Genomic DNA, 27,309 nt, shown 5'->3' on the forward strand with positions numbered 1-27,309 from the left:
AATCATTGACTTGTACCAGTTGCCCAAGGGTTTTTGGTGGGGGTGAAAATAAAGGCAGTGTGGGCCTCCAGCATAGCATCAGCACTATTTCCTGTACTGCCTTTTGTTGACCAAGTCTTTCTCAGATGAGGGAAATGAACCAAACACTGGACCTTGGCATAAGATGAGAATTTAAGATAAAGGGGCTTGGGGTTGTTTAGGTCTCGGGGTATAGCTCAGCTAGCTATTAAATGTGAACATGAATGCAAAAGAATTTTTTTACTTATTTATTTATGTATTTATTTATTTAGAAACAGAGTCTTGCTCTGTTTCCCAGGCAGGAGTGCAGTGGCGCAATCTCTGCTCTCTGAAACCTCCGCCTGCCTGGTTCAAGTGATTCTCCTGCCTCAGCCTCCTGAGTAGCTGGGATTACAGGCATGCGCCACCACAGCAGCTAATTTTTGTATTTTTAGTAGAGACAAGGTTTCGCCACGTCGGCCAGGCTGGTCTTGTGTTCTTGACCTCAAGTGATCCACCCACCTCGCAAATAATTTTTTTAATGAAGATAAACCGTTATTTTTGTGACAATGGTATTGCATTCCTTTTTTTTTTTTTTTTAAGATATGGTCTCGCTCTGTTGTTGCCCAGGCTGCAGTGCCATTGTGCAATCACAGCTGACTGCAGCCTCAACCTCCTGGGCTCGAGAGATCCTCCACCTTAGTCTCCTGAGTAGCTGAGATGTCAGGCATGTGCCACCAAGCCTGGAAATTTTTTTTTTTTTTTTTTTTTTTTTTTTTGGTGGAAGGTTTCACTTTGTTGCCCAGGCTGGTCTCAAATTCTTGGCTTCAAGTCCATTCTTAAAAAAGAAAAAAAACATCCACAAAGATCACTGTTGCCATTCTAGCTAAAACGCAGAGGATCTTATTTGTGAGAGCTTTGCGTGTTTTTATGTATGTTTCCTTGACGTGGGACAAGACTGTTGTTCTGTGAGGAAATTATGCCATCAGTCATGCCCAGACATTCTGCTTGACACAGGAGTACTTTGAGCTGTGACATCTCCTGAATTTCAGTGGCTTTGCTTTTATTAAGCTCTGCAGTAGAGAGCACCAAAATGATGGATATATTTAAAAGCTGCATATTTTTAGAAACAGCAAAAATCTAGGGCTTGTTCCTTGTTGAAAGAGGTAGGGCAGTGGTTAGAACCTCCTGGCTGACTGTGGGAATTGATTTGCTGCTAGAGGAGGGTAGATTGGGTTTTCCAAAGTCTTTTTAAGACCCAGACCAGCTGAAACAAGGGAAGGGCCATGGTAGTTGTTTAGTCGTCTGTGGTAAAATGGTTAATAACTATTTCCTTCTGAGTGGTTTAGTATATTCTTCATTCAGAATATGCAGAGCTTCCAAGGTGTTAGGTTTCTAATAATGTGGTTTTTAAAGTAGTAAGTCCATGCTGCTCATATGACTTTCAATTCATTTAAATAAGTATATACTGAATACCTTCTGGGTGATATGGTTTTAAACAGATTAGAAAGAGGCTGACCCGGCCGGGCGCGGTGGCTCACGCCTGTAATCCCAGCACTTTGGGAAGCCGAGGCGGGTGGATCACAAGGTCAGGAGATCCAGACCATCCTGTAACACGGTGAAACCCTGTCTCTACTAAAACTACAAAAAATTAGCCGGGCGTGGTGGCGGGCGCCTGTAGTCCCAGCTACTCAAGAGGCTGAGGCAGGAGAATGGTGTGAACCTGGGAGGCGGAGCTTGCAGTGAGCCGAGATCAAGCCACTGCACTCCAGCCTGGGCAACAGAGCGAGACTCTGTCTCAAAAAAAAAAAAAGAAAAGGCTGACCCAGGATTGGATCAGAGACACAGGAATTGTTGGGAAGAGTCTCACAGAAGAGGGCACATTTAAAGGAGTCTTGAGGCCAGGCAGCCACCCCTGTAATCCCAGCACTTTGGGAGGCCGGGATGGGCAGATCACATGAGGTCAAAAGTTCAAGACCAGCCTGACTAACATGGTGAAACCTCGTCTCTACTAAACAAAAAATTAGCCGGGTGTAGTGGCGCACGCCTATAATTCCAGCTACTCGGGAAGCTGAGGCAGGAGAATCGCTTGAACCCAGGAGGCGGAGGTTGCAGTGAGCCCAGATCATGCCATTGCACTCCAGCCTGGGCAGCAAGAGCAAAGCTCCGTCTCAAAAAAAAAATAAAAATAAAAATAAAATAAAATAAAAAAAGAAAAAAAAGGCTGGGCATGGTGGCTCACACCTGTAATTCCAGCACTTTGGGAGGCCGAGGCGGGTAGATCACCTCAGGTCAGGAGTTTGAGACCAGCCTGACCAACATGATGAAATCCCCATCTCTACTAAAAATACAAAAATTAGCTGGGTGTGGTGACGGGCACCTGTAATAAGGCTGAGGCAGGAGAATCACATGAACCTAGGAGGTGGAGGTTGCAGTGAGCCGAAATCATACCATTGCATTCCAGCCTGGGTGACAGAGCGAGACACCATCTCAAAAAAAAAAAAAAAGGAGTCTTGAAGAATGAGTTGGAATTTTTAAGAGAGGCAAGAGGGCAAAGAACATTCCAGGCCATTGAAAATACCTTGAGTAAAAAGACAAAGGCATGAAGGTCCACTGTATGTTTAAAGAACTTTTATGATGAGGAGACCAGCATGATGTGCTTGTGCTGGGGAAGCAGGGGGGAAGTCAGGCCCAGGTGTAGAGGATCTTGAGGGCTGACCTTTATCTTCTAGGTAAGGGGCTTCTACTGAAAGTTTCCATGTGGGAAATGAATGTTCATTTTTTCCTTTGGAAGGAATTCTGGCAGTGGTGTGGAGGATGAATTCATTCACTACCAGCCTTCTGTTGGGAAGGGTGGGGTGAGGCGGGGTGTGTGTGGGTGCACAGGGCAAGAGCAGGCTGAGATGGAAGGCAAAAGACCTGTTGGAAGTCTTTTAGAGAAGGTCCAAAAGTAGGACAGGCGGACGGAGATGGAGAGGCGGGGGCTAATTTGAGAAACATTTTGGTGGTTCTATACTGTTGTCATTAAAAGCATAGATTATAGAGTCAGACAGTCCTAGATTTTAAGCCCTGCTTTGCCACTTACTGCTTGTATGAATTTGAATATTACATAACCTCCTCTTTGAGCCTTAGTTTTCTTGTTTATAAAATGGGGATGATAACAGTGCCTTACCTTCCAGGTGGTTTGGGGAAGTGAGATAATTTATGTAAAGCCCTTAGCATGGAGCCTAATGCATAGTAAGCATGCAGTAAATGGTAGTTCCCATCTACCAGACCTAGGGATTAATAATGTATTTATTTATTTGATTGGAGGTGGGAGTAAGACAGTTAAGAGTCACTTGTGATGGTAAGGGTGATTGGATACATAGAGATACATTGAATGAGTCAAATGAAGCAATGTTGAGTTTTATAAAGACAGTAAAGTTAATCTTAGACTAAACATAGATAGTCCTCCATTCTACATCTGGAGTTCACTTGTGAGCAGAGCATTGCTCTCTTCGGAGATGGGAACCCATGGGCCTCACAGCACTGCCCTCTAGTGGCTAATAAGCAGAACAGCCAAAAGGTGGCCCCCAGCACATGAGCCCACACTTTCATGTTCTCTGCCCTTTTTCCTTCCTCCACCAAAATAAAGCAGATGTGGGTGGTTCGGCCCACAGGTGGCTGGCTGAAGAGTTGGTAAATCTGGTCAAACATTTACATTCAAATCTACCATCCGTGCCTACTGAGAGGAGAAATTGCTTAGATAAGGAGTAGCTAATCATACACGTTTCCTGTTTGTGTTCACTCTTTCCCCATCTCTCCGCCTGGCTCAGCCCTCTGGTAGATTACCTAGAAATGTGTATGGGCAGCAGCAGCTCTCCATGGTTAGTGGACCAGTGTAGGATGAAGACACCATGTTAAGGGTGTTTCCGTTGTGCCAATTAGTGTGGGGGTTGGAAAATTTGTCAAATTTGCAATGTCAGGTTTCTTCCTATTCTTTGGTCCACAGGGTTACCCCTCTTTGTCCAGCGCACAGTGGCCCGAACCATCGTTTTACAAGAGATTATTGGCAAGGGTCGGTTTGGGGAAGTATGGCGGGGCCGCTGGAGGGGTGGTGATGTGGCTGTGAAAATATTCTCTTCTCGTGAAGAACGGTCTTGGTTCAGGGAAGCAGAGATATACCAGACAGTCATGCTGCGCCATGAAAACATCCTTGGATTTATTGCCGCTGACAATAAAGGTAAGGGCTGGGCTTGGATACAGCATTCCCAGATGGAGGATGCTAGAGAAAGTACATAGCTGTGGGGCGCACAGCTCTGTTTGCCTTCATCATTGTAACCCGTAGAGAGAAAACTTGAGTAAGGTCAAGGTTTCCATGCTTTCCTTAAAGTGTGGAGCCTTTTATTCCATGAAAAGCTTATACAGAAATCCAGGTTATCAAGCAAATAAACAAGCAGTTCTTACTCAGATAAACAAGATACATCCCCTCACCCTACCTGTTCAATTTCTCTTTCTCCACTCCCCCAAACCCACCTCCAGTGTAGTTCCTGCAGGGGGTCCTGTAAGCTTATTTTGAAAATCACTAGGATGGGCTGGGCACGGTGGCTCACGCATGTAATCCCAGCACTTTGGGAGGCCGAGGCAGGCAGATCACTTGAGGTCAGGAGTTCGTGACCAGCCTGGCCAACATGGCAAAACCCCATCTCTACTAAAAATACAAAAATGAGCTGGCCACAGTGACACGTACCTGTAATCCCAGCTATTCAGGAGGCTGAGGCAGGAGAATTGCTTGAACCCAGAAGGCGGAGGTTGCAGCGAGCTGGAGGTTGCAGTGAGCTGAGGTCGCGTTGCAGCGAGCCGGAGGTTGCAGTGAGCTGAGGTCGCGTCACTGCACTCCAGCCTGGGCGACAGAGTGAGACTCCGTCTCAAAAAAAAAAAAGAAAGAAAATCACTAGGGTGAGGAATTGTGGCCTCAACCCTGGCAAGGAGGATACGACAGAAAAGCCTGTAGTCCACAAAGTGTCGCCTTCAGACTCTGCTCTTGGTCAGTCCTGTCCCTGAGGATTCTTCTTTCCTTCTTCCTCTCCCTTTTATTGCTTTAGTTTTTGAATCTCTTGTGTGCCGGGCACCTCCCTATGTTTGAGGACCTCATTGACTAGCAAAGGATGACGAGTAAGGGTGATTAGAGGAGGTAAACACGAGTTGTTCTGTTGAGCACAAATTGGGGCTGACTTGCACCTGAGCCCAATTGAGACAAAGGTGGCAAGAATTGGTCAGGAAGAAAAACCTTCCTTGCAGGGAAGGGCCCTGCAGACATGTGCGAAGGTGAGGTTTGGGACCCAGCAAGTAACTTGGATGGCTGTGGGTGGAGAGGGAGGCAGAGGCCAGATTATGAGGGGCCTTTTTGAGAGGATTGTATTCCATTCTGAAGATAGTGGGTAGTAATTAAAATTTCATTCATTAATTCTATAACATTTATTGACTGCTGTGGGCCAGACCTCTGCTGGCTGCTTGGACCATCACACATAAGAGCAAGACACAGTCCCTCCCCTCACAGAGCTCCCAGGAAGAAGGGGACAGACACGTGGACAGGTAGTGGCACCCGGAGCACAGAGAGGATGCCATGAGTGGCTGGTTCACATTGTGTAAGGGTCTCTCTAGAAGTTGTGACATGACTTGCTCCTGTGGCACGGTGCAATTTAGAAGTTAGTGTCTACAAAGCCTACAGAAGATGCTATTTGTTTTTCATTCCTGAAACAACAGCAGACTGCTCATTCCTCACATTGCTATGGGAAGTTGTAATGGCTTCTGCTGCCCCCAAGCTGAGGAGCTTTAGACTCCAATACAAGGGAGGAAGGGGAAGAGCAAGATTTTTATTCCCGCTGAGTAAGCTATTCCTTTTTAAAACTATCACCTTTTGATAAAATTTAAATCTTACATGTTTTAAAAGGATCAAATCATGTCTTCTCTTCGAACTTGTTTGCAGGGTCCTCAGGACTTTGGGGCTGGTTAGAGTGCGAGAAGCAGTGTGTTGGGTGGGCCCCTTGTTTGTGATAAGAGAAGCCAAGATGTGTGCGTTTCTAGGATCCATTCCCTTTATTGATTCTGGTAGCTTGTGTGAGTAGGGATCTGGCTTTCAAAACCCACATTAAGGCCAGGAAAGGGAAACAATCGGACTCCCTCGTTCTTGCCTTTTTAACATGGGGTATATATAGTATGGTGCCCTGGAATCAGCGCCAGCCTGGAATTTTGGAGATTTCAACTCAATTTCCAGTCTTCCAATTGACAGCGGCATGGCTTAATTCGATTCCTGGCTTTGGTGTTTCTTTTTCTCCCTCCTCCTGCTCTCCCCCTTCCTGCTGTCCGTAGTGTAAAAGAGAAAATAAAGTGTATGCACTCTACCTTCTATTGCTCCTGTGAAGGATGAGATGCCTTTCTGGGAATACTTGGAAGTGGGCTGTTCATGCACTGAAAAGCATTTTTTGGCCTGGAGTCCAGTAATGCATAAAGGAGATCTTTCCTACTCACAGAGGTATCATAGCCTGGTAAGAACAACAGACTGAAAAGAAACATTACAGATGAGACAGGTGCTGTGTTTGGGCTGTGTTCAGGGGGTCGCTGGGACACAGGAGGCCCTCCAAGGCTTTCCTGTTTGGTGGTGGTAGATCCAGCTCATTGTGGTTCTCCCTTGCAGATGAGCAAGTCTTGGTCAGGATCAAAGCAGTGCTGCAGACAAAGCTGGTGATAGCTGTTACCTTCCCCGGGCATATGCGTCCTCTTTCCTGAGTACCTCACATTTCAAATTTGACATAATGTTCAGAATCCTACAGCTCACCTAAAAGAAATCAGGAGCAGTCCTAAGAAAGAAATGGTGTTCCCCTGTCCTTGCTGAGGTCCCAAACTGGTAGACCACTATAAATGAAAGGATGCTAGATGGGGCTTCAGGGGGCGTGGAGGTGGGAAATGTGAATTCAGGAGTCTAACTGGATTTTGTGTTGTACACACTCATCCTTACTAACCTTCACTGTTTTGCTGATAGTTACGCTTTTTCTGGAACTCATCTGTGGTTCTCTGCAGATAATGGCACCTGGACACAGCTGTGGCTTGTTTCTGACTATCATGAGCATGGGTCCCTGTTTGATTATCTGAACCGGTACACAGTGACAATTGAGGGGATGATTAAGCTGGCCTTGTCTGCTGCTAGTGGGCTGGCACACCTGCACATGGAGATCGTGGGCACCCAAGGTGAGTGGACGAGCACAGGAGCGGTGAAGTGATGTAGGCATGAAAGGTCCGCAGTGTCCTGATTTAGTTCCTAGAATTCCTTTTTACTGAGGAAGTTGGGGCTGGACCTCAGGAACTCTAGTTTAATTTAAAGGAAAGGAGGTTTGAGCTTCACTTAAGTGAGGCATCTACAGGGTGTTCCCTTCACCTCTGTCTTTAGAACTCCCTCAGGAACCCTATAACATCAATATTCAGCTACGTGTCAATCAATGGCTTGACATAGTCATTTGTTATGAAGGAGTAATCATCTTAGAATCCCACAATAGACATGAGAAAAAATGGAACTAAAAAGATAAACCAGTGTACGGGGAACATCAGTTTAGTGATTTCCATGTTCATTGATGGGGACAGCTGGCTTAAAGGCCACTTGGTGGATTAGATGCTGGGCCTTACTAATCTGGGAAGGTTTTCCTGGAGGAAGAAGACCTGAAGCTCTGCTGCTTGTTGACTATCATGTCGGCTCTTTGGGAGATCCTGGATCTTGTCACAATGGCAGGTGTGATCCCTGATGCCTGGTTGACCAGGGCCACAATGGAAAATCACCCATGAAAGTTAGATCCTATTCCTATAGCCTGTGCAGTGCCAGTTCTCATCATCAGGCCTGTTTCCTTCTGAGAACTAGGCATCGCAGCAACTTCCCTTCAGTCCCTCAGCACTTCTCTTCCTGAGCATATTTGCTCAGGGAAGGCGAGTAGTAGTAGTAAATATTAATACAAATATTAGCTAAATACACATGTCCTTCTGTGGTCTTAACTTAGCTACATGAATGCATTTAATCCCCACAACAGTCCCATGAAATAAGTACTGTCATTCTGATTTTATGGATAAGAAGACCGAGGTACAGAGGGCTAAAGTTACTTTTCCAGGGTCACTGGATTAGCAGGAGGCAAAGCCAGGACTCAAACCTATACAGTCTGGCTGCATAGTCTATGCTTTTAACATTTATAACATCTCTTTGTAAAGATCCCTGTTTTTTTCTCTGCCAGGGAAGCCTGGAATTGCTCATCGAGACTTAAAGTCAAAGAACATTCTGGTGAAGAAAAATGGCATGTGTGCCATAGCAGACCTGGGCCTGGCTGTCCGTCACGATGCAGTCACTGACACCATCGACATTGCCCCGAATCAGAGGGTGGGGACCAAACGGTAGGAGGGCCTGATACTCTGCCCTTGCTAAGCAGCTTCTATTGAGTATCCCATCTGTGCCGTTTCCCGTATGCGCAGGAGAAGGAGGTGTCAAAAAAGGAGGCGAGGACCTTGCTCTCAGCCCACTGAAAGTTGAATTGAACATGCACTCCCCACATTGGAAAGTTGCATCACTGCATCTAACAGATAAAAGTGCTGAGAGCACAGCTCCATAAACTGTATGCACATTGGTGTTGGTGGTATTAAGGTCGGAGGGTAGAGAAGGACAATCTAGAGCAGGATTTAGAAGGATAGCAGGCAACAGGTGTGGCTCGGGAAAGAGGGAAAACACTGTCATCTCCTGTGCAGAGAGCTGTGAAGGAGGCAGGGAGCATGTGCTTAGGGACTGGAGAGCAGATTTGCCAAACTATAGCAGAGGTAACCCAGGATAGAGATTTGGGGCACCCTTCAAGATTATGGGCCTGCTTCCCACTTCATGCAGAAGTGAGGTAAGAAGTAAGGAGCTGTGATTGCAAATTGACTTCATGAGTTGGAAATGGGACTGCAATAGAGTGGAAGAGGTGGAAATCTGCTGAATCTAAATGAATTTAATTAAGATTATCCCCTGATTTATTGTGGGGGCTGGGTGGCTGGAATCATAGTAATTATTCATAATTACTACTCAGAGTCATTAAGGGTGCCACTGACCACCTCTAGAATTAATTTTGACATATCTATAGTCAGGTAAGATAACAAAAGAAGTTCGGAATGAAACTTAAGCTTAACCCATCACTGTGACTACATTCAATAAAGTGAAAGACCCTGGTGTCAGCCAAACATTATGTACTGTTACTGCCCCTGTGACCCACATTACAAGGACTTCTGCCAAGAAGTCAAAACGTGCTTCAAATAAACAAATCTTTACTCTCTCTTTGTTTTTTTGAGATGGAGTTTTGCTCTTGTTGCCCAAGCTGGAGTGCAATGGCGCAGTCGTGGCTCACTGCAGCCTCCGCCTCCTGGGTTCAAGTGATTCTCCTGCCTCAGCCTCCCGAGTAGCTGGGATTACAGGCATCTGCCACCATGCCTGGCTAATTTTTTGTATTTTTAATAGACATGGGGTTTCGCGATGTTGGCCAGGCTGGTCTCAACTCCTGCCCTCAGGTGATCCGCCCACCTTGGCCTCCCAAAGTGCTGGGATTACAGGCGTGAGCCACCGCACCTGGCCAAATAAACAAATCTTGATGGTTAAAAATAGAGATACACATCATAGTAGCCTGGTATTGCCAAATCTGTGCTGAAGTATTTAGAATCAAATCTAAAACATGGGAGTTTGCAATGAAGAGATGTGTACACTTCTTCTGCCCCAAGGGACTTTATCAGGGTGATACTCTTCCACATTCAGAGGGCTCCTGAATCAATACTTTGATTTAAAGAGAGCAATCATCATGTTTTGTGCGTGACCATGTTTGTTTTGCTATTGCAGATACATGGCCCCTGAAGTACTTGATGAAACCATTAATATGAAACACTTTGACTCCTTTAAATGTGCTGATATTTATGCCCTCGGGCTTGTATATTGGGAGATTGCTCGAAGATGCAATTCTGGAGGTACCTTTCTTTTTTGCCTTTGCTCCTACCTCCCATTCCAGGATGCTGGATCACCCAAAGCTGTTTTACTGCCCCCTTTCTTTTTACAACCTGTTGGATGCCTGTTGCCAGAGCCTGAATCATCGTTTAAGGTTGCCATCAAAGGTGTGGAGGTAGCTGTGCTTAGGGTGTGTTTATTCTTCAGGGATCAGTTCGTTGAATAGTGTTGTGTGTTGTGGTAACCATTCTGAAGGCTCGTTTGGCTTTATAAACAAACAAACATTGTTTTATTAGTCCGTGGCGGGGAGTGCCCGGTGCGAATAGCACGGGATTCATGCAGTGGTCTCCTTCACAGCAGAAGCAGCATATTCTAACGCAGTGGCTCCCAAGCCACATTCGTGGGAAACCCTGCTGTTTCCTTGTTAAGGTAATAGTGCTAATTTCTAGATTCATAAAAGTGCACTCCCATAGTTAAAAATCGTTGGCATTTGCAGCTTCTTATTCATGACAGAATCCAGTAAGAAATAGTATCAGATTTAGCAGAAACACTTTTTATTGTCAACTTAGTATATCAGTATTTTATGATAATTTCCACATATTCTGCCACATGATCAAGTTCCAGGACCTCTAGATCCCTACTCTCAGCCATTTATCTGTGATATAAGAGATTCCAGGGCAGTGAAAGTGATTGAAAAAAAGAACTGGTGGTGCTCACTTCGCCAGCACATATACTAAAATTGGAACGATACAGAGAAGGTTAGCATGGCCCCTGCGCAAGGATGACATGCAAATTCCTGAAGTGTTCCATATTTTTTAAAGACCTAGTATTTGATAGCAGCACAGGGTGACTATAGTCAATAATGTAATTGTACATTTTAAAGTAACTGAAAGAATATAATTGGATTGTTTGTAACACAGTGTAAATGCTTGAAGGGATGGATATCCCATTTTCCCTGATGTGATTATTATGCATTGCATGCCTGTATCAAAACATCTCATGTACCCCATAAGTATATACATCTACTGTGTTCCCACAAAAATTAAAAATTAAAAAAATCTAATCTACAAAAAATATGACAAGTCTTCCAGCAGAACTGTTTTATATATTAATACCCTTTTCCAGCTTCCATTTATGATGTGTTTGGTAAAATCCAAATTATGGAAATAGTGCCCAGGTAGTATTCATGGAATTGGACCTCTTAAATTTTGATCAGTATATGCAGTAAAACAGACTAAGAGGCCAGGCGCAGTGGCTCACGCTTGTAATCCCCAGCACTTTGGGAGGCCAAGGCGGGCGGATCACGAGGTCAAGAGATTGAGACCATCCTGGCCAACATGGTGAAACCCTGTCTCTACTAAAAATACAAAAATTAGCAGGGCATGGTGGTGCACACCTGTAGTCCAGCTACTTGGGAGGCTGAGGCAGGAGAACACTTGAACCCTGGAGGTGGAGGTTGCAGTGAGCCAAGATCGAGCCACTGCATTGCAGCCTTGCGACAGAGCAAGACTCCATCTCAAAGAAAAAACAAACAAAAAACAGACTAAGAAAAATCTGGTCACACAGGTCTTAAACTGTGAATAAGTTTATTTCTTCTTATGACATCCAGAAATTGAGGCTAAATATATAATAATACTAACATTTATTCACCACTTGCTATGTATAAGCTCATTTAATCTTTACTACTACAAGTAAATAATAAGTAGGTGCTATTATCATCACCATTTTACAGATGAAGCAGATGAGTCACAGAGAAGTTAGGAAATTTGTCCAAGGTCACATAACTATTTTAGTAAACAAGGGTTCAGACTCGGACAGGCTGAGGCCAGAGCTTAAGCCTGTTAACTACCCCTTAGGTAATTACCAAGTCCAATTCTCTATTTAAAAATATTGCCCAGGCTGGGCACTGTGTCACACCTGTAATCCCAGCACTTTGAGAGGCCAAGGTGGGCTGATTACCTGAGGCCAGGAGTTCGAGACCAGCTTGGGCTACATGGTGAAACTCTATCTCTACAAAAATAAAAAATTAGCCAGACATAAAGGCTAGGCATGGTGGCTCACACCTGTAATCCCAGCACTTTGGGAGGCCAAGGTGGGCGGATCACCTGAGGTCAGGAGTTCGAGACCAGCCTGGCCAATGTGAAGCCCTGTCTCTACTAAAAATACAAAAATTAGCCAGGTGTAGTGGTGGGCGCCTGTAATCTCAGCTACTCAGGAGGTTGAGGTAGGAGAGACTCCATCTCTGCTTAAAAAATAAAATAAAATTGTCTCCTTAGCTCAAGACAGCAGGGTTTTTTTGTTTTGTTTTGTTTTTCTTTTTCTGGAAAAGGGCTTGAGAAAAATTAATTGGCTTTTTATTTTTATTTTTTTGAGAGAGGGTTTCTCTTTGTCACCTAGGCTGTAGTGCCATGGCATAATCTTAGCTCACTGCAACCTCCACCTCCTGGGTTCAAGCCAGTCTCCTGCCTCAGCCTACCAAGTAGCTGGGATTACAGGTGCCCACCACCACTCCCGGCTGATTTTCCTATTTTTAGTAGAGATGGGGTTTCATTGTGTTGGCCAGGCTGGTCTCGAACTCCTGACCTCAGGTGGTCCACCTGCCTTAGCCTCCCAAAGTGCTAGGGGTATAGGCGTGAGCCACTGTGCCTGGCCTATATTGGCTTTTTAAAACTATCTTTTTATTATGGAAAATCTTTAAGTTTGTAGTTCTTAAAGATGAGGACTTAAAAAAATGCAATGCTATTACCACACTTTAAAAAATGAACATTAGGCCGGGCACGGTGGCTCATGCCTGTAATCTCAGCACTTTTGGAGGCCGAGGTGGGCTGATCACAAGGTCAGGAGTTTGCGACCAGTCTGGCCAACATAGTGAAACCCCGTCTGTACTAAAAATACAAAAAAATTGCTAGGTGTGGTAGTGTGCACCTGTAGTCCCAACTACTTGGGAGGCTGAGGAAGGAGAATCACGTGAACCAAGGAAGTGGAGATTGCAGCAAGCCGAGATCGTGCCACTGCACTCCAGCCTGGGCAACAGTGGAGACTCCGTCTCAAAAAAGAAAAAAAAAAGAACATTAGGGGTCAGGTGCAGTGGCTCGCACCTGTAATCCCAGCACTTTGGGAGGCTGAGGCGGGCAGATCACCTGAGGTCAGGAGTTCAAGACCATCCTGGCCAACATGGTGAAACCCTGTCTCTACTAAAAATACAAAAATTAGCCGGGTGTGGTGGCGGGCACCTGTAATCCCAGCTACTCGGAGGCTGAGGCAGAAGAATCGCTTGTACCCAGCCGGTGGAAGTTGCATTACGCTGAGATCGTGCCATTGCACTCCAGCTTGGGTGACAAGAGTGAAACTCTCAAAAAAAAAAAAATTTAATGCTTTTTTTTTTTTTTTTTTTGAGACAGAGTCTCACTCTGTCACCCAGGCTAGAGTGCAGTGGCGTGATCACAGCTCACTGTAGCCTCCACCTCTCCAGGCTCAGGCGAACCTTCTACTCCAGCCTCCTGAGTAGCTTGGGACTACAGGTGCACCACCATGCCCTGCTAATTTTTGTATTTTTAGTAGAGACGGGGTTTCACCATGTTGCCCAGGCTGGTCTTGAACTCCTGTGTTCAAGCAATCCTTCCACCTCGACCTCCCAAAGTGCTAGGATTACAGGCGTGAGCCATTGTGCCTGGCAAACATTAATATCACTTAACATCTAGTCAGTGTTGAGATTTCCCCAGTCTCCTAAATTTTTAAAGTAGTTTGTTCAAATCGGGGTTCCAATAAGTTTTATCCCCTGCAGTTGATGAATACACCTCCTACATCTCTTCTTGTCTACATGTTCCCCCTCATTTTTTCTTCCCACTCTGTTTTTTCGGAGAATCCAGGTCATTTGTCCTGTAGAATTTCCCAGGCTAGATTTTGCAGATTGCTTAGGTAGAGTTCACATATTCTACTCTTCCTGGTATTTCCTATGAATTGGTAGTTAGATCTGGCAGCTAGAATCATTTCTGGGGGTTCGGGGACACGTATCCTTCACAGGGGTTCCTCTGTCCTTCCGTGACAAGTTGCATAGCGTTGGTTCTCTATTTTTGTGTTGTTAACGTGCCATGGTGATATTGTCCAAAACTAAGCGAATGATTACTTCCCCTACATATGTATTTGGTTCCCATGATATATAGTTGGAATAGGAGAGGCAGAAAAAATACTTGATTCTTTCCACTTATTTACCATTTTTCAAAATAATGAGGTGGTTCTGTAGCCTCCCACAGAGGTGACTGAAGTTTCCTTTTTTAGACTTTAAAAATATTTGTTTCCATTGAAGTTATTTGTCTTATTGTTACTTTTAAAGGTTCCCATCTTTGCTCAGTTGGGAGCTTATCGAGTTGGTGCCTTTTGATGTGACCCCAGTAGTCTTTGATAGATTCCTTGCTTTGGCCATGAAAAAAAATGTTCCTGGCTACTCTTTTGTATTTCTTTTTGTTTAGTTGTTTTGTTTGAGACAGAGTCTTGCACTCTTGCCCAGGCTGGAGTGCAGTGGCACGATCTCTGCTCACTGCAACCTCTGCCTCCAGGGTTCAAGCGATTCTCCTGCCTCAGCCTCCCTAGTAGCTGGGACTACAGGTGTTTGCCACCATGCCTGGTTAATTTTTGTATTTTTAGTAGAGATGGGGTTTTACCGTGTTGGCAGGGGGTGGTCTCAAACTACTGATCTCAGGTGATCCGCTTGCCTTGGCCTCTCAAAGTGCTGGGATTACAGGCATGAGCCACCATGCCCGGCCCCTTTTGTGTATTTCTTGTTCCATACTTAGAATTAACTAACTTTCTAAGGAACCTTAGGGGGTAGTGGTATTTACAGAGCACAATGTAGGTTTTGTCACTGGCTTCTGAGTAATCTTTTCCTGCTGTTGATAACTCAGGTAGATATTTTCTTTTCTCCCAGGAGTCCATGAAGAATATCAGCTGCCATATTACGACTTAGTGCCCTCTGACCCTTCCATTGAGGAAATGCGAAAGGTTGTATGTGATCAGAAGCTGCGTCCTAACATCCCCAACTGGTGGCAGAGTTATGAGGTAAGAAGCCAGCTTCCTGCGGCTTTCCCATCAGCCTGATTTCTCCACCTTAGAAAAGCGTTTCTTGACAATGGGGTCAGGCCCCAGAGGAGCCCCCTGAGAGTGTCAGTTATTATTTACTGTTAGGTGCTATTATACATATCCCAAGCCCTTTGGAGCTACAGCCTCTTGTCCTGGACCCTGTAGGGTGCCATTTGGAATTCACAGCCTAGAAGAAGAAAAGGCTTTGGGCCTGGTGTGGTGGCATAGGCCTGTAATCCTAGCGCTTTGAGAGGCTGAGGCAGGAAGATAGCTTGAGCTCAGAAGTTCGAGACAAACCTGGGCAATGTGGGGAGACCCCATCTCTACAAGAAATAAAAAATTAGGCTTGGTGGCATACCACCTGTAGTCCCAGGTACTTGGGAGGCTGAGGTGGGAGGATTGCTTGAGCCCAGGAGGTCAAGGCTGCAGTGAGCCATGATTGGGCCACTGCGTTTCAGCCTGGGCAACAGAGCAAGACCCTGTCTCATAAAAGAAAAAGGACAAGGCTTTGTCTCCAAGACGCAGATGAGGGAGGTGGTCAACAAGTGACGACTGAACCCAGAGCTGTTAGACACCAAACTAGGAAAACAGCTCTGGAGCCTGAGCTGAGCTGAGCTCCATGGAAGAGTGAGGAGGAGGCGTCCATAAGAGAAGTCCTGAGACCAGACAGAGGAGGAGGACATGCCTGTGAGGAAAGTGGTCTTTCCAGAAACTCAGAAGGGAGGTGATGTGTATGACAGGGCTGGGATTGGGATGGAGAATGTGAATTTGGGAGAGATGGCAGATGAAATCAGGGGTGTGGGGGAAACAACATTTGGTGGAAAGAGTTGACATAAGGACATGTTTGTGACATACGTACTAATAAACATGGAATTCTAGGGTCTTAAGAGTGTTCAGGGGAACAGGCTTCGCCTAGCTAAGTGCTTATGGGCCTCCTTTTCACTTGCGGTTCTGCATTTCCTTTTACTTATTTTTTTCCCAATTCTATCGAGGTGTGATTGACAAATGAAATTGTAACAAAGGTGTACAAGGTGCTGAATTGATACATGTATGTATTGTGACATGATTACCACACTCAAGTTAATGAGCACATCTGTCACCTCACCTTGTTGCCTGTGTGTGTAGTGAGAGCAGTTGAGACCTACTGTTAGCACATTTCAGGTGTACAGTATTGTTGACTCTAGTCACCTTGCTGTCCATTAGAGCCCCAGAACTTACCTAGTCAAGTAGAGTTTGGCTCTGCCTTTAAAGAGTCTAACCACTAGAGGGCATTTCTGCATTTCAGAACAGAATTGCATATTAGCTGATGCTTTCGTGTTGCATCATAGAGCAGCACTTCTCACCGCACTCCTTGGAACCCTCGGGGCAGGGTTTGCTTCAGCGGGCAGGTGAGACCAAAAGAGCTGGCCGTTAGCTGCAGGGTTTGCCTTTCACTTGTGCGAGCTGTCCCTTAAAAAGGAAGAGCCGCCTGGTGCGGTGGCTCATGCCGGTAATCCCAGCACTTTGGGAGGCCGAGGCGGGCAGATCACAAGGTCAAGAGAGCGAGACCATCCTGGCCAACCAATATGGTGAAACCCCGTCTCTACTAAAAATACAAAAATTAGCTGGGCGTAGTGGCGTGTGTCTGTACTCCCAGCTACTGGGGAGGCTGAGACAGGAGAATCACCTGAACCCGGGAGGCGGAGGTTGCAGTGAGCCAAGATTGCGACACTGCACTCCAGCCCGGGCGACACAGTGAGACACCTTCTCAAAAAAAAAAAAAAAAAGGAAGAGCCAAGGGACAAAGGGAGCCTTGCAGAGCATTTCCCTAAGGTCGGCTGCCGGGTGGATGTGGATCTGCCAGACTCTGCACTGAGCGGGAGGTGGCAGGGAAATGAGTGAGAGCCTAGGGACCAGAAAGGCTTCTCCAGGGCATGACCGAGCTGATGGCTCCTGGGTCTCTGCGCAGGCGCTGCGGGTGATGGGGAAGATGATGCGAGAGTGTTGGTATGCCAACGGCGCGGCCCGCCTGACGGCCCTGCGCATCAAGAAGACCCTCTCCCAGCTCAGCGTGCAGGAAGACGTGAAGATCTAACTGCTCCCTCTCTCCACACGGAGCTCCTGGCAGCGAGAACTACGCACAGCTGCCGCGTCGAGCGTACGATGGAGGCCTACCTCTCGTTTCTGCCCAGCCCTCTGTGGCCAGGAGCCCTGGCCCACAAGAGGGACAGAGCCCGGGAGACTCGCTCACTCCCATGTTGGGTTTGAGACAGACACCTTTTCTATTTACCTCCTAATGGCATGGAGACTCTGAGAGCGAATTGTGTGGAGAACTCAGTGCCACAACTCGAACTGGTTGTAGTGGGAAGTCCCGCGAAACCCGGTGCATCTGGCACGTGGCCAGGAGCGGTGACGGGGGTGGCTGGGAGGGGCCGGAGGAGCCGAGGTGTTGCCAGTGCTAAGCTGCGCTGAGGGTTTCCTTCGGGGACCAGCCCACAGCACACCAAGGTGGCCCGGAAGAACCGGAAGTGCAGCCCCTCTCACAGGCAGCTCTGAGCCGCGCTTTCCCCTCCTCCCTGGGATGGACGCTGCGGGGAGACTGCCAGTGGAGACGGAATCTGCCGCTTGTCTGTCCAGCCGTGTGTGCATGTGCCGAGGTGCGTCCCCCGTTGTGCCTGGTTCGTGCCATGCCCTTACACGTGCGTGTGAGTGTGTGTGTGTGTCTGTAGGTGCGCACTTACCTGCTTGAGCTTTCTGTGCATGTGCAGGTCGGGGGTGTGGTCGTCATGCTGTCCGTGCGTGCTGGTGCCTCTTTTCAGTAGTGAGCAGCATCTAGTTTCCCTGGTGCCCTTCCCTGGAGGTCTCTCCCTCCCCAGAGCCCCTCATGCCACAGTGGTACTCTGTGTCCGGCAGGCTACTCTGCCCACCCCGGCATCAGCACAGCTCTCCTCCTCCATCTCAGACTGTGGAACCAAAGCTGGCCCAGTTGTCCATGACAAAAGAGGCTTTTGGGCCAAAATGTGAGGGTGGCGGGTGGGATGTGCAGGGAAGGAATCCTGGTGGAAGTCTTGGGTGTTAGTGTCAGCCGTGGGAAATGAGCCAGCCCAAGGGCATCATCCTCAGCAGCATCGAGGAAGGGCCGAGGAATGTGAAGCCAGATCTCGGGACTCAGATTGGAATGTCACATCTGTCTTTCATCTCCCAGATCCTGGAAACAGCAGTGTATATTTTTGGTGGTGGTGGGTTTGGGGTGGGGAAGGGAAGGGCGGGCAAGGAGTGGGGAGGGAGTCTGGGGTGGGAGGGAGGCATCTGCATGGGTCTTCTTTTACTGGACTGTCTGATCAGGGTGGAGGGAAGGTGAGAGGTTTGCATCCACTTCAGGAGCCCTACTGAAGGGAACAGCCTGAGCCGAACATGTTATTTAACCTGAGTATAGTATTTAACGAAGCCTAGAAGCACGGCTGTGGGTGGTGATTTGGTCAGCATATCTTAGGTATATAATAACGTTGAAGCCATAACTTTTAACTGGAGTGGTTTGATTTCTTTTTTTAATTTTATTGGGAGGGTTTGGATTTTAACTTTTTTTAATGTTGTTAAATATTAAGTTTTTGTAAAAGGAAAACCATCTCTGTGATTACCTCTCAATCTATTTGTTTTTAAAGAAATCCCAAAAAAAAAAAAAAAATTATCCAATTGAACGCACATAGCTCAATCACACTGGAAATGTTTGTCCTTGCACCTGAGCCTGTTCCCACTCAGCAGTGAGAGTTCCTTTTTGCCGTGAGGCTCAGTCTCTCGCATTTTGTCCCCACCCCCAATTCCATGAGTGGTTTTTGCTCTAGGGCCCTTTCTTGCACTGTCCAGCTGGTTGTACCCTCTCCAGGCATTTATTTGACAAATGTGTGTGAAGTGCCTGCTGGGTGCCAGGTGCTGGGAATACATCTGTGGACAAGACATGCTTGGGTCCCACTCCTGGAGCACTGTAAAAAGAGCTGATTCAAGTAAGTAGATGCCTGTTTTGAGACCAGAAGGTTTCATAATTGGTTCTACGACCCTTTTGAGCCTAGAATTATTGCTCTTATATAAGATCACTGAAGAAAGAGGAACCCCCACAACCCCCTCCACAAAGAGACCAGAGGCGGGTGATGAGACCTGGGGTTTAGAACCCCAGGTGAGACCTCAAATCACTGCATTCATTCTGAGCCCCCTTCCTGTCCCCAGGGGAGGTGTATTGTGTATGCAGCCTTAGAGCATCTCTGCCTCCAACCCAGCAGTTCTCTGCCAAAGCCTGTGGAGGAGGGAGAGCCCTGTCCCTGTCCTCAGGCTCCCCAGTGCTCCTGGCCCTTCTATTTATTTGACTGATTATTGCTTCTTTCCTTGCATTAAAGGAGATCTTCCCCTAACCTTTGGGCCACTAATTTCGTTTAAATACCATTGTGTCATTGGGGGGACCGTCTTTACCCCTGCTGACCTCCCACCTATCCGCCCTGCAGCAGAACCTTGGCGGTTTATAGGTGATGATGGAACATAGACTCCTCTTCCCAGAGTCACAAGTAGCCTCTGGGATCTGCCAACACACGTCCACTCCCAAGCCACTAGTGCACTCCCCAGTTGGCCCTTCTGCCCTTACCCCACACACAGTCCGACTCTTCCACCTCTGGGGAAGATGGAGCAGGTCTTTGGGAAGCTCCCACGCCCACCCCTGCCACTCTTAACACTAAGTGAGAGTTGGGGAGAAACTGAAGCTGTGTTTTTGGCCCCCCGAGGCTAACCCCGATCCATAGTGCTACCTGCACCTCTGGATTCTGGATTCACAGACCAAGTCCAAGCCCGTTCTTATGTCGCCATAAAGGCCCCCGAACGGCATTCTCGGTACTTCTGTTTGTTTTTGTACATTTTATTAGAAAGGACTGTAAAATAGCCACTTAGACACTTTACCTCTTCAGTATGCAAATGTAAATAAATTGTAATATAGGAAATCTTTTGTTTTAATATAAGAATGAGCCTGTCCAATTTCTGCTGTACATTATTAAAAGTTTTATTCACAGAGCTGCTCTGGTGCCATCTGTCCCACATATGTAGTGCGGCCACCCAGCTTTTGTCAGGGGAGTTGGGAATGGGGTGGATGTTCTAAGCAGGGTCTAGTGCTCACACCAGCTGTAGCAGACCCCAGCAAGAGGAATGCTGATCCCAACATCCTGCGTCTTCCTGAGACTTGCTTTGTGTTCCTAGAGGGCGGGTCTGGCATGTAAGGGACAGAAGACACCAAGCACCCTTTTCTTGGGCTTTGTCTGAATTTGTCTTCTCACGTTTTTTCCTATTTACAAAAGAGGGTCATGCTCCTGGTTAGTCACACTCATGTCTTAGAGGCATGAGCCCTCCTCCTAAGCTGAAGTGAAATTGTGAATTCTGGGATGCTTAGGTGACTTTGAGGAGGGAGTCTTCAGTGGTTACTCCTCTGGTATTCTCAGCATGTGGTGGGTGTGAATGTCCTCTCTCTCTCTAGGCTGAGGGAATCTAAAATAACAAGTCCTAGAATCATAGTCTCCAGTTTAGATGAGACCCGCAAGATCCCCTAGTTCACTGTCACGCACTCAACTTCCCTGCGATGTCCCTGTCAGGTGCCTGTGTGGCCTCCTGCTAATGCTGGACCACAGCTCCATCTGTAGGCTCCGTGGTTCAGTGGAAAACCCTTCCTTCTGTAGAGCTGGGCAACTTCCATGAGACTTCTACAGGGTTTTCTAAGCAGTTACTCTCTCTTCCCTTATAAGGTCCCTTAAAATATTTACAGGCAACTGTCATGAATCTTCTGGCAAAGCTTCGAGTTTCTTCAGTTAATATTAGTGAATACTTATTGAAAACTCACTTCATGCTAAGCAATGTGCCAAAATTTGCTTTACGTATATTAACTGTTTTAATCCTCAGAGCAACCATATGAGATGGGCATCATTATCTTCTCTTTATGGATTAGGAAACAGAGGATTGGAGAAGTCAAATAAGTTGCCCAAGATCACGTAGCTCACTGGTGGAAAAGACCTTGGGTCCAGGATGTTGACCACAGAGCACAGCCCTTCCCCCACTGCACTATCCTGCTCTGGTTCCATGTTCCTCACCCAGGCTGGCCTCTCTCTTCTGAACCCAGCTAGAGTCTGGGGCCACAAAGGATGTGTACATAATGTTCCATCCAGGTATTAGCAGACATCACAGACTAGAACAAGAACCCCACAGACTGTGTGCTTGATGCCGCAGATCACATCCCAGGACTGCATCTCATCTCTTGATTGAGTAAAATCCAGCTACCCTCTCCTCCTTGTATAAGGGAAGTTGGTGTTTTGAACTCAAGTGCAGGACCTTATAGTTTTACTCTATTAAACTTCACTATAGACCATGCCCATTGCACCAGCCTGTCACTACTTTTAAATCCTGATTAAATCCTCTGGCTGCTGCTGCTAAGTACCTTAGATTCATGGCTGGACATGGTGGCTCATGCCTGTAATCCCAGCACTTTGGGAGGCTGAGATGTGCGGATCACTTGAGGTCAGGAGTTCGAGACTAGCCTGGCCAACATGGTGAAACCCCATTGCTGCTAAAAATACAAAAATTAGCCAGGCATGGTGGTATACACCTGTAATCCCAGTTACTCAGGAGGCTGAGGCAGGAGAATTGCTTGAACCCAGGAGGTGGAGGTTGCAGTGAGCCAGGATCATGCCAGTGCACTCCAGCCTGGGTGACAGAGTGAGACACAATCTCAAAAAAAAAAAAAGTTCCTTGGATTAGGTAATATGGATTGAGTAATTTATAAACAATATAAATATAATGCTCACAGTGCTCGAGGCTGGGAAGTCCCAGATCGAGGGATCAACAGGTTCAGTGTCTGGTGAGGGCCTGTTCTCCTAGATGGCGCTTTCTGTGTCTTCACCTGGTGGAAGGGGGAAACAGGCTCCCTCAAGCCTCTTTTATAAGGGCATTAATTCCATTCATGAGGGCAGAGCCCTCGTGACCTAATCACCCCCTAAAGATCCCATGTCTCAATACTATCACGTTGGGTATTAGGTTCCAACATAGGAATTTTGGAGGGACACCATCATTCAGACCATGGTACAGGGTTTTAAGCAAGGGAGTGATGTGATCCTGTTTGTCTTTTGGGAAAATCACAGTGCTGACTTTAGAAAGGAACTGTAGTGGTGGCAGAGTAAGAAAAGCTGGGAAGGGGCGGGGTGCGGTGGCTCACACCTGTAATCCCAGCACTTTGGGAGGCCGAGATGGGTGGATCACGAGGTCGGGATATCGAGACCATCCTGGCTAACACAGTGAAACCTCACCTCTACTAAAAATACAAAAAATTTTGCCAGACGTGATGGCACACGCCTATAATCCCAGCTACTTGGGAGGCTGAGGCAGGAGAATCGCTTGAACCTGGGAGGCAGAGCTTGCAGTGAACCGAGATCACGCCACTGCACTCCAGCCTGGGCGACAGAGTGAGACTCCGTCTCAAAAAAAAAAAAAAAAAGAAAGAAATGCTGGGAAGGGCCGGGCGCGGTGGCTCATGCCAATAATCCCAGCACTGTCAGAGGCAGAAGCGGGCAGATCACCCAAGGTCAAGAGTTCGAGACCAGCCTGACCAACATGGTGAAACCTCGTCTCAACTAAAAACACAAAATTAGCCGGGCGTGGTGGCACGTGCCTGTAATCCTGGCTACATGGGAGGCCGAGGCAGGAGAATCGCTTGAACCCAGGAGGCAGAGGTTGCAGTGAGCCAAGGTTGTGCCATTACACTCCAGCCTGGGCTACAAGAGTGAAACTCCATCTCAAAAAAAAAAAAAAAAAAAAAAAAGAAGCTGGGAAGAACAGCAGGAGAGACAGTGGGTAGAATACTCAGGTTTGGGGCATAATCAGATGTGAATGGTGAGGGAAAGAGGAAAGCTGACTTCAGTTTGGGGTAAAAGAGAGAATCTTAGCCTGGCAGTTCTGCATATGTGTTTGGGGGTTAGGGGGGTCGGTGCACAACACTGTCCCCTAGGAGAGGGAACCAGGGATGAAACAGCTGAGCAAGTGTGTTTGCCAAGCGGAAAGAGATGTGGGCAGTCTAGGGCCCTAAGAACTGCCATTTTCTTTCTTCACTATGTGCACCTGTTCTGAAATGAGGCAGGGTAAGATAACACATACCCTGTGTCTTAAAGAGTTGTGTGCAGATGCTGTAGGAAACCTGGAGACTTAACCTTCCTTCCCTCTGCCACTCTAACCCATTCATGCCAGAGATGCCCTGCCATTTTCATCCAAGAGGCCAGATGATCCCTGGCCTTTGAACAGGACTAGACCCAGAGACCACCCACATTCAATGCAAATAAACTGCAACATCTACCTTGATCCTACTCCAGGACCCCCTGGGATCAGATCTCTGGACTGTGCCAGATCAACCATACTGCTAGATTCTCTCTTCTAGGTCCCCGAACACGCACAGACACTGTCCCATGGAAATGGTCAGGCAATAGGAGTCACGAAGAATAACAGCCACTCCCCGCCCAGTCAGCTGCCCACCAGCTGTCCACCGCCCACAAGAGGTGATGTCATGCAACTGGGGGCCCAGCCCCTCATTCCTGGCAGACCAGAGAGCCAGGGCCCCAGGCCCTCTCCCTCCCACCTCCCCAGCTTAGGAGCAGTGACAGTACCCAGTGAGGAACTCCCAGTAAACTATTCATCTCTGCCAGTTCCGGGCCCCGCTGATGGACAAGGCCCATGTTAGAGCTCTGAGACTTAGGTCAGACTCCAGAGGGGCCAGCACTAGCCCCAAGTGCTCTGACTTCATCATGGTACCCTAGAGCTTAAGCTGCTCAGTGGAAGACTCAGCTCTCCTAATTTCCTCCATGGGGGGCTACTGACTGTTACATAGCCAGGCGAGGGGTTGCCCTAAAGAGAAGGAGTGTTACCTAGGCCTTGTCCTTTAGCTGGGCCCCCACTGTCTAAGCCCCCACCCCAGGCCAGCCACGAGTGTCAGGAGCCAGGGCAGGCAGAGCAAAGGGAGGGAAACCTGAGAGCTCATTCTGAGAGAGGCTGGCTTGGGAAGAAGGTACAGATTGAGTACAGATGTCTGAGGAGCCAGAGTGGTGGAGGTTTTGTGGGGAGGCTTCCTGGAGGGAGGAGGAGGGGGATGTATCCTGGTATGAAGCTGCAGGTGGTGTGCAGAATGCTTCCCCCACCGCCCAAGCTTTAAAGGGCTGCAGAGGATAGGATGAGAACAGATGCTAGCCAGGAGACTCAAGCTTAGAAGAAAGCTGTGGAGAGTTGAACGCAAAGCTTTAGAGGCCTCATATATACTGCCTGGCATGCGAAGGTTAGTGCACCAAGAAGGCCCGCCAGCTGTCTGCCTTCTCCCTGCTGAATTTCACCTGCAGCAGAAGCAGCTTTGATGCAGAAAACTTCCTGACGGCTGTGAGATTCCAGAATTCAGTGACCAAAGTGGAGCTTGGCATCCCAGTTGTGCCCAGATCCTCTTGGGAGGAAGAGGAGCCGTGGGGGATCTTGAAACAGGGCTAGGATTCCAGCCTTTCCGCCTGGCTTGAAGATTTTCCACCAAGACTCATGGCCACCAGAGGGCATAACCACTCCACAGTATGGCATCCTGGGCTCCAGGGGCCCCTCCTTGGAGAAACTGGGGAAATTGGGAGGAGGAAGCAGGCCCGAATCTCTGAGCTCTCAGGGAGCTACCAGCAGCTGAATTAAACAGTCTCTGGAGTCAAGAGACTTGGGTTCTAGTGGGTTCTAGTCCCTGTTATGATTCTGTCTTTCTCTCTCTGGCTTCAGTTGCTTCTGTTAAATGAGGGCTTGGACCATACGGTATCCTTTCCAGACCATAAGGCCATTTCTGGCTCTGAAATCCCAGGATTTAAGGAATCACACAAAGAACTTGATAAAAATTGCATTTCCTGGGCCCACCCTTACTCTGGGGTTCTCTAGGGCTTTCTGCCTAGCAAGAGGAGGAAACAAGGTGTGAATTTCAGTCCTCTGGTGGTGTTCACTCACTTGGAGGCCTGGAGGTGGACTGCCCTGCATAAACTGGGGAAGTCTGCCTCCACGTCAGCTGAAGGATGACTGGCTCCACAGACTGTTAGACACAGGGGCTGTGCCACACCTGTGGCATCCACTTCTCCAGGTTTCAGGCAAGGAGACATGTCCATTAGGTAACCCTCTGTGATAGCTGGGGTGGCTCCTTCACAGAGGAGGTTGTGCAAGATGCCCTTTTCCTGGGTCCCTTCGGGATAAGCAATGGAATGAATGGAATATATATCATTGCCTCTCCGCTTTGCGTCTCCCCCTCCCGCCCCCCACAGATGCTGTCTGTCAGGAGCAGGCAACAGACGGTCCCGGGGTCCATCTGTGCTAATGCTTCACAATAGAGTCCCATGTTTCCCCACCGACACCCCCTCGGCCCCTCAGCTGATGGCCACTTGGTGGTGCCAAGGCAGGAGGTGGGAGGAGGGAGAAGAAGGCACTAAGAGAGCTACCTCTTAGCTCCTGGCAGTCCTCAATCCACCCCGGCCCCCCACCCAACAAGCATCCTGCCATCTGGACTTGTGCAATCACTGAGGGGCGGAAAAGCACCCTCTTCCACCCACACCTCTTGTAGGGGATGGGGGCCTAGAGGACTGGGGGTGGGGAGGAGAACACAGAGTCAAGGAGACTAGAGAAGAAGACTGAGCCAGGCGCGAGAACTGAGAGGCAGGAGGCAGAAAGTCTTTCCTGGCCTCGCAGGTGGACATGGCCATTGCCCCTCTGTGCTCCTTATGCCACGTGTCTAACACAGCACATGTGCAAGGTACGACTCCCTACCAGGCCAAGAGCCTCTGTAACCCCAGTGCCCAGCCAGTACCTGGCACACAGCAGGGCTTAAATGTTGGACAACATCACAGAGTGGTTAGATTGCAGGCTCTGGAACCAGGCCGCCTGGCTTTGAATCTCAGCTCTGCCGCTGAGTGACTTAGGGCAAATTACTTATCTTCTCTGGGCCTCAGTTTCCTCATCTGTAAGGGAGGATAATGGTGCTTATTTCGTAGGGTTGTTATGAAGACCAAGTGAGTTAATGCACATATGTAAAAGGACACACAGAACAAACAGTGTGCATAGCACATGGTAAGTGCTCAATAAATGTTAACTGTGAAGGCATAACAGATTTGGGAAGACTGCGGGAGGAGGGGACAGACAAGGGCACCGCATTGCCTCCTCTGCTTCTTGGCCGATGGGTGCTGGGACATGGAGTCCCCAGCTTGTGCTGCTGACGCCCTGTGGTGGCTAGCCGCTCTTTAGACACCAGACGCTGCTTTCCACTTCCTCCTCTCACTTCTTATTCGGGCACCACTGACGACAGAGACTTCGGCTGGGCCATTCCCGCCTCTCCTACCGCCTGGCAGCCATGGTAACAGCCTGGGGGATGGTCCCTAAGATGGGGTCAGAGAACGGCTGAGCTTGGCCATCCCCCCAGCCCTGAACTCCCACTCAGCCTGGGCTCATCCCAACCTCCTGAGTCAAGTCCATAGTAAGCGTCTGTGTGCTGGGAAGGGGGATCTGAGCCCGGCATCAGGAGCTGATGAGGAAAGGTGTTTCCAGCAGGGATCACTCAAGCCCCTCGGAGGGGACAGGCCAGAACTAAGCCTACTGCTTTCAGGGTTTCCACCTCTTCCCTTTCTCCTAGACGTGCGAAGAGGGGGCAGCCTCTTTCAGCTCTTCTGGGGCAGCTGTGTCAAGGGAAAATCCTGGGCCCTCTCATCCCTGGGGGCTTCTGCGCAGTGAGTTCAGGGAGTCTCCTCCCTCCTCCATCGGGCCTCCACCCCTACTCCTGCGCAGCCCCGCTGCCGCTCTCCGTGCCCTAGAGTCTCCTGCTGACCCTTGGATCTCCGTGACTCTCCCTACCTCCCCGACTCCCCAGGCTTCTTACAGTGGCCTCTTACCGTGCCTCACTCCATGAATCGCCAGAGCTATTCGTCCCTAAATTTCAAACCTTGCGCAATGTCCCTTCACAGACCCCTCCAGGTATCACGCAGCCCCGAGCCCCGCCCCGGGGGCCTCACCCCGCCCCTTAGCGTCCGCGGCTCGTTTTCCCCCACTGAGCGCCCAGCTCCCGCAGTTTCCCCGGCCGTCGAGCGCCGTGGGCGGGGCTCCAGGGCGGTGGCGCCCAGCGGGGAGGGTCCTCCGTGCTGGGGGCGAGGCCACCCGAGGCAGCTCCCCGCCCGCCCCCAACCCCGCCCCACTCTCGGAGCCTATAAAGGGAGGCGACCGGCGGCCCGCCCGGC

The 27,309-nt window shown here is 48.3% G+C and overlaps 1 protein-coding gene and 1 non-coding gene across 4 annotated transcripts in view; both read left to right on the forward strand.

The window, feature by feature from the left end:
* Positions 1–20,074, forward strand: part of ACVR1B (activin A receptor type 1B) — a 45,757-nt gene extending 25,683 nt beyond the window's left edge. Inside the window, exons 4-10 of one of the 3 annotated variants that reach the window (XM_024257180.3) lie at positions 3,989–4,219; positions 5,743–5,865; positions 7,057–7,224; positions 8,250–8,406; positions 9,869–9,993; positions 14,895–15,025; positions 16,995–20,074. In XM_024257180.3, coding sequence (XP_024112948.1) covers positions 3,989–4,219; positions 5,743–5,865; positions 7,057–7,224; positions 8,250–8,406; positions 9,869–9,993; positions 14,895–15,025; positions 16,995–17,120 — 1,061 coding nt within the window. In that variant the 3' untranslated portion in view covers positions 17,121–20,074. The other 2 variants (XM_009247748.4, XM_054527263.2) reach the window with 2 other exon arrangements.
* Positions 10,680–10,786, forward strand: LOC112136046 (U6 spliceosomal RNA). Its single transcript, XR_002917246.1, has one exon. It is a non-coding gene; the product is annotated as a U6 spliceosomal RNA (small nuclear RNA).
* Positions 20,075–27,309: the final 7,235 nt, after the last annotated feature.

The sequence above is a fragment of the Pongo abelii genome, chromosome 10 (genome assembly GCF_028885655.2).
Source record: "Pongo abelii isolate AG06213 chromosome 10, NHGRI_mPonAbe1-v2.0_pri, whole genome shotgun sequence".
In the NCBI taxonomy this organism is placed as follows: Eukaryota; Metazoa; Chordata; class Mammalia; order Primates; family Hominidae; genus Pongo; species Pongo abelii.